Source organism: Diabrotica undecimpunctata, chromosome 9 (assembly GCF_040954645.1).
Source record: "Diabrotica undecimpunctata isolate CICGRU chromosome 9, icDiaUnde3, whole genome shotgun sequence".
NCBI classification, from domain to species: domain Eukaryota; kingdom Metazoa; phylum Arthropoda; class Insecta; order Coleoptera; family Chrysomelidae; genus Diabrotica; species Diabrotica undecimpunctata.
In genome coordinates, this window is record NC_092811.1 from 57,713,141 (window position 1) to 57,720,207 (window position 7,067).

At 34.5% G+C, this 7,067-nt stretch overlaps 1 protein-coding gene across 1 annotated transcript; it reads left to right on the forward strand.

Annotated features, from left to right (window-relative positions):
* Positions 1-2,404: 2,404 nt before the first annotated feature.
* On the forward strand, positions 2,405-4,191 carry LOC140450859 (uncharacterized). The gene is made up of 2 exons (XM_072544540.1): positions 2,405-2,702; positions 3,682-4,191. Exons 1-2 carry the CDS (start codon positions 2,469-2,471, stop codon positions 4,189-4,191), a joined length of 744 nt encoding a protein of 247 aa, XP_072400641.1. The 5' UTR covers positions 2,405-2,468.
* The last annotated feature ends 2,876 nt before the right edge of the window (positions 4,192-7,067 follow it).

Consider the following 7,067-nt stretch of genomic DNA (forward strand, 5'->3'; position numbering starts at 1 on the left):
ATCCAAATTCCTTGATGCGTCGAGGACATGACATTAGTGGTGTTATTAGAACTCGAAGATTTTATGAGCTTGCTATAATTTACGGCATCCGGATTGAAAGGAAATAATCCACAAGCACGAAATCCATGTTGTATAGTTTCAGGTTTTAAAGACTCTAAAATGCAGTCTTCTAACAGTGGACTAAATTCGCTACGTTTTAAACGTCGACCATTATTTTGCATTCGCCAGTCATGGACTTTTTTCCTCCACGCATTTTTGAGTCTGTGAAAAACTGCCACATCCATGGGTTGCAATATATGTGTGGAGTTAGGCAACAAGGCAATTAAAATAATGCCATTGTCTCTACAAAATTCACTTAGAGGTAGCGACAGGTGGGAAGAGTGTCCATCCATGAATAGTATAACTGGTCTTTTAATATTTTGTTTCAATAAGTATGGATAAAAAACATTTGTGACGTATTCATAGAATGTTTGGCACGTCATCCAGCCCCTATCCGATCTACCTAGTGCCCATGTGGAGGGATATTTCGATAATATATTTGAGCGAAAATGTGCATTAATTTACCATCAGCAGAAGAGCCCAGAGAAAGAGTCAAACATTCCTTTTCATCATTTCCAGACATGCAATACACGGTCTGAGTACCTTTTCGTACTAAAACACCCTGACCTTTGGGGCATAGAAAAAATGCTGACTCATCGCAGTTGAAAATTCTGGAAGGGTCTTCGAGAATTTCGACCAAATTATTATCTTCCAAGTAACTGTAAATTTTTTGAAACCAAGCTCTAATCTTCTCTGCATTAGCACCAACCCTCGCTGTGGTAAGGGTTTGTGAGACTCTTTTAGTAATAGTTGAATTCCTTTTTAAAAATCCCTCATACCAATGTCTGCCTGGTAAACCATTTTTAAATTTGTGTGGACGATTTAGCTGTTTGACCAGTTTTGAGACTGAATATAATAACTGATCTTTAGTAATCGGAAAGCCAATATCTGCTAAATGATGTACCCATTTTACTATAAGATTTTCTTCAGTTGTTGTTAGAATAGTTGGGGCTCCAGGAAATGATTGTTTTGTGTATTTTCTGTGTACCTTATCTAATAATGTCTGTTTGGGTATATTGTATAATTTCGAAGCTTTATACGCAGACATTGTTTTACTTTGGATAGATTCCAGGGCTTCGTTTAATAATTCCGGGGTGTACTTTTTGATGGCATTTTATCTGGAAAAAATTACATATATAAGACTCAAGTAGGTCCATTTTTAAGAATAATATACCTACTGCTTAATATAGTTAAGCTGCGTATAAATGTAATAATGGACAAAAGCTACATTACCATTTCAAATTGGGATCTAAAGGACGTTTTTACGGTCATTTAATATTTTGTGAACCTATAACCGTGCTATAAACTAAATGTATTTTTCTATTTTAATACAGTCCCTGTTAATTTAAAATAAAACCAATGAAATCAGTAATGTGTTTTGAAATGTCGTTTAAAAAAAACTAACAAAATTGATTACGTTTCTTAATTAAACCAAAAAAAATACTTGTAAAAGATTACTATACGGCACGACTCTCATTAAGGAATATTTTAACAAGTACCATTATAAAACTCGAATAACAGCAAACAGACTGGTCAAATAGTGGCACGTAAATATCTCAACCAAACCGTTACACGTTTTAGTAGCACTAAAAAACAATAATCTTACCCGTTAAGGTGATTATGAATAAAAAAATAATAATAATATTTAACCGTTCCCATTCGTAATTCCGTCCATAAGACGGAATAATGTACATGAGATGTAAAATGCGAACATAATTCCGTGCGTCATTAAAAGGACATTTTTTCAAGAAAATATTAATTACACGTAACGAAAGTAAAAATAATAATATCAGTAAGAAGGAAGACCCAGAAATAATTATTAGGTATCTTCTCAAATAAACAAATAAAAATGCCGACTGAAAAAACGAATTCATGGTATGACTTCGGTTAATTTTTGAGATATAACACAGTTTAGAATTCAAATAATAAGAAACCGGTTGACAGAATATTAGTACGTAATTATCTCAAGCAAACTTTTACGTTTCAATTTTCCCTTAAGCGGCGTCCTTATTGAGTCGACGTTGTCGATCGACTGTGTTTATCGACACTCTCGACTGAGTGTGTACGCGGCAATCGACTTTGTCGATCGACGTGTCGACTGGTTTTCCGTGCTCTGTCGGTAAAATCAAAGGGTAGTCGAGTCGAATCGGAAGTGTGTACGTGCATTCGACGTTCGACCATCGACATTATATAAAAATACAGTAAAAATAATTCAGCGTGCGGTGTAGTCTGCCTCATTTAAAGTCTCGTGTTTTGTACTTGTTGGCAAAATGGAATGAGAAAAAGAAAAAGTGATTGCATTTATTGAAGCTTATAAATTAAAAACAAATCTATGGAACACTAGAAGCAAATATTATAAAGATCGAAACATGAGGCACGATGCTTTGATGGAAATTGCCAGTGAATTTAACATAGAAAAGCAAGTGGTAGAACAAAAAATAAAAAATCTTCAAAGCCAGTTAGCAAGAGAAATAAAAAAAACAAAGGATGGCAATAAATCTGGCAGTGGCACGGATGATGTGTACAAAAGTAAATGGTTTGCTTATGAAAGTTTAAGATTTTTACGTGACAAAAATAAGACCAGAGAGACGTTGGATTCAGAGGTATGTATAAAATAAATATATTTTACACCTACAATGTCTTTTTTATTGGGCTACATAATATTAATACACATTTTATCACTTTAAGTATTGCCAAGGCACTTCTCCTTCTGGTGTCATAAAATAGTCTTTTAACACGTTTCTCACATGTAGAGCACTCAGTGCACTTTTTCTGGGTATTTTTGCTATGTTTACTAATACAGGTTGATTACAAACTTCACTTCTCCAAGCTCCTTGAATCAAGTCTGTGGTGTCAGAACAGTCAGCATCGTATGTTCCAGGAGGATTGTAAATATTCCTGGATGCGCTTTTTCTAAGAAAGTTGTGCAGATAACATGCTGTTAAGATTATTTTAGAAGCAGTAGTCGGTTCTAATAGCATTGGTTTGCGAAAAACTCTAAATACGCTAGATATTATGCCAAAAACATTTTCAGATAATCTCCGGGCCCTGCTAACGCGATAATTAAATACTCTTTCACTAGAACCTTTAGGGTGAAGCCCTGCATAAGGTTTAATTATGTTTGTAGACAGAGGAAATGCATCATCTGCCACAAAAATGAATGGGCTTTTTACATCACTCTTTGGAAGCAGGTTTTCCGCAGGCAAATGCATTGTATTCTCTTCAAGAAATTTATTGAATACAGTGCTACTAAACACACCACCACCAGAAATACGCCCTTGGCATCCCACATTGGCATAAATAAAATTATAATTTGCATCGACTACGGCAAATAAAACAATACTGAAGAATCCTTTGTAATTAAAAAATTCACTGCCGCTATTTATTGGGGCTTGCAATGCTACGTGTTTTCCGTCCATAGCTCCGACACAGTTTGGAAAGGTCCAACGATTGTAATAGTCCTCTGCAATAGCTTTCCATTCTGCCTCAGTTTTAGGCATCTGAAATAAAAAGACCTATTTATTTTTATTATCTAACCTATTTAATTTCTAATTAATCTAATATATATACTCTTGATTACAGGTTTCAACTGAAGTAGATACTTTGGAAGATAAAGGAGATGTGAATGACATCACTGAAAATGATGAGAATAGTCACGATTTTATTACCACAAATGATTCAACAGAAAACAATCTAGCAGAATGTAATAATGCAAATGCTGAAAATGCCGAAAAAGTTGAACGCACAAAGAGAAACACAAGTCCGAAAAAACAGTTCAAGTCACCAAATCTTGACCATGTGCATTCCAAGAAAAGGAAAGGTGATGACCCAATGGTTAATGATGCATACAGGATGATGACACAGGTGTTTTTGGACAGAAATAAAAAGGACGTCTTTAGCGTATTTGGAGAAGAAGTTGCTGTTACATTACGAAATTTGCCTACCGCTTATGCTCAAGCTACAGTGCAACACATGATAAGCACGATTCTGTTTGAAGGAAAATTGGCAATTACAACTATCCAGTATCACAACAGCCACCACCGCAATATTATCCTCAGCATCAGCTCCAGCAGTATCCTGTTGGTTCAATAACGACTTTAATACCGCAACCATCCCCAGAGCATTCTTCATGTTCTTCTTTTACTAACCCCTCAACTCCGGCAGAATCAGGTACTGAAGATGACGAAGCCATAGATAATTTAATTCAACAACTACAACGTCCGGGACGTGGCACTTCACAATAAGCACAGTAGATATAACCAGCATTATTTTTAATTTTGTGTTTGATACGTACATTTATTTGAAAACTTAGTTTTATTTCCGAATTAGTTCACTACATTTTACTACTTTGGTACGTTTTTGTAAGTTTAGTTTTAGTTAATAAAATTCGATAAGGTAATTATAATATACCTCTTTCAGTATGAATGTAGTTTTGGTAAAACTCTACTTACCTTTATGTAATCTTGTAATGTGTCAATAAGGGCATCGCAGACTTCCGGAATAATTTGAGAAATTGCTTGTTTTGAAATTTTGAAGAGATACATCAGTGAGTGATACGAATCTCCACTACATAAAAATCGTAATGTCACAGCGAGACGCTCCTTTGTTGGAATGGCATGTCTACAATTGGTGTCTTGCTTACAAATTTTTGGCCCGATTTTTTGCAACAAATATTCAAATTCACTTTCCGACATTCGAAAAAAATTTCTGAAACCTCCGTTACATCTGTATTCAAGGTTCAATAGATCGATATCATCCTTTTTCAAATCTTCCATCAGGTTACTACCGCTATACCGATTTCTACTTTGAAGGCTTGGTCGAACCCAAAATCTTCTTTTACGCGATGATTTACGTTTTTTAGTTGTGATAATAACAAATGCGGCACAAACAATAATGGCGTCATCTTCGTCACACATTTTCGTTTCGACTGTCGACAAATATTCTGCCTACCTGGTGTGGACATCGAAGCTTTTTCGATTTGCGGTCGACAGTGTCAATAGACAGAGTCGATCGACAATGTCAACTCAATGAGGACGCCGCTATAAACAAAATTTTGACCAATTCGGGTAATAAAGCGTTACAAACAAGTAATAACAGTTGACCCTTTTATTCCTTAATTCCGTCCGTAGAACGGAATAGCGTACATGACATATAGAATGCGAACATAATTCCGTGCGTTATTAAAAAGTAATTTTTTAATAAAATATTAAAAATTACCTTACGAAAGAATTAAAATGAAATAAATAAATGCATATTGGTTATTGAAAATATAGATATTACCTATAAAATCTTACCAACTTCTATTGAGAACTCTATGAGGATTCGGATGACTCGTTAAACATAAACAATAACACGTGGTGCTTATTCAACGATTCTGTGCATACTGGGTATTCATGACAAGTGAAGGTGCCAGCAGCCACGTGAAAAATAGCGGGAATTTTAATTACTGCTTTCAAAAGCATCATAGATTTGATTATAGTGTGTGAGTATCCCGCCTTTTCAAAATTTATCCTATTTTACGACTTTAAATGTAATGGACCGCAATTGTGTACTAGGCCGTAATATCGTGCAGTTACCTTATGTATATATTTATATATACCGGCAAATTGAAAGGAACAGGTTATTAATGCAATGTATTTCTTTATTTTTAAGTATATAAGTAATACCTAAATACTAAATATACTATATTAATACTAAAATTGAAGCTTAATTAACTGCCATCACCATATTTTTTTTATATTATAAATTTTTGTAAATTATTAATTTTTAGGGCCCCCTTGGACCTTTATGTCTTTTTCAACCATCCTAAAATTGAAACATTGTTTATATTATTTGATAAAAAATGCTACACAAGTCAAAAACAAATAAAAAATACAACAAAACTTGAAAATTTAGAACATAACGAAACTCCAAATATCAATATTAACTAAACACCAATATTAAACGTGGGAAAAAAGAGTAAACTAGCCGATAATAGATAGAAAAAGGTAAGATATTTATTGTTTTATTGCTCCGGTTTCATTAACTGACTGTAATTTTATTACAGGCGGCTTTTGTGTCCTCACAGGAGCCTGTTGTTATGGCTCCTGTTTTTGTGATTTCTATAACTTCGTATATATCCATGTTTTGCTTTCACAATGATTCAGAACGTAGCAAGGCTTTCGTGTCGTCGTCTATTTGCTTAATTTGTTTTTTTCTGACTTTTTTCCTCAGGCTTTTGTTTGGGGGGGCTGAGGGCTGAGGGTCTTTGTGTCCTTTGGGATTGCTCACTGTGCCTTTTGCGGTATGGTTTGTGGTTTGGCCTTCTCCGTTGGCCGTCTCCGGGTGTTGTTGGCCTTGTTTTGGTTTGAGCTCCTCGAATTTAGAGTCGATATGTCCTATTATCTTTTGCTGTGATTTCAGCATTAAATCCTGGAGCTCCGTAACTTTTTGACGAAATGTCGATATTTCTTCGTCCTTTTCTTTTAACATCCTAGTTAAACCTTTCAGACCTGAATTTCAATTTGGTTACAAAAAAATTATTTTGCAATATGTTTATAGAAGAGGGTAATATTAAAAGCCAAAATTAACATAAACATATTTTTTATACATGTCTATATGACATTTGAACAATATACATTGTAATACACATTAGGATCAAGTTAATAAACGTTGCATATTAACAATATTTATTTTGTGAGTTTAACTTAAAGATTGCATTTGGTGAATTTACATTGCGTGAAAATTTTTGAAACAGTTTCTTCCTTTTACGAAACATAGACGAACATCAAATTTTTTACAGAAAACATGTGTTCTTTCATGACAGTTCAGATTTTTATATCGAGTAGCTTCTTTTTTATCGTCATACTCGGGGCAGTGGTCTACTAAATCCCTCCAAATCTCTTTTGCTGGTCGTATTTCTGATTTTCTTCTTTTTGGCATATTAAGAATTGTAGACTGTCGAGGAGAATTCTCTCCACGTGGACGAC

What these genes read in the sequence shown, in the direction of transcription:
- LOC140450859 (XM_072544540.1), top strand. Translation starts at nt 2,469, where the DNA reads ATGAGGCACGATGCTTTGATGGAAATTGCCAGTGAATTTAACATAGAA. An exon ending in GAGAGACGTTGGATTCAGAG is followed by an intron (nt 2,703 to 3,681) that starts GTATGTATAAAA and finishes TCTTGATTACAG; the next exon opens with GTTTCAACTGAAGTAGATAC.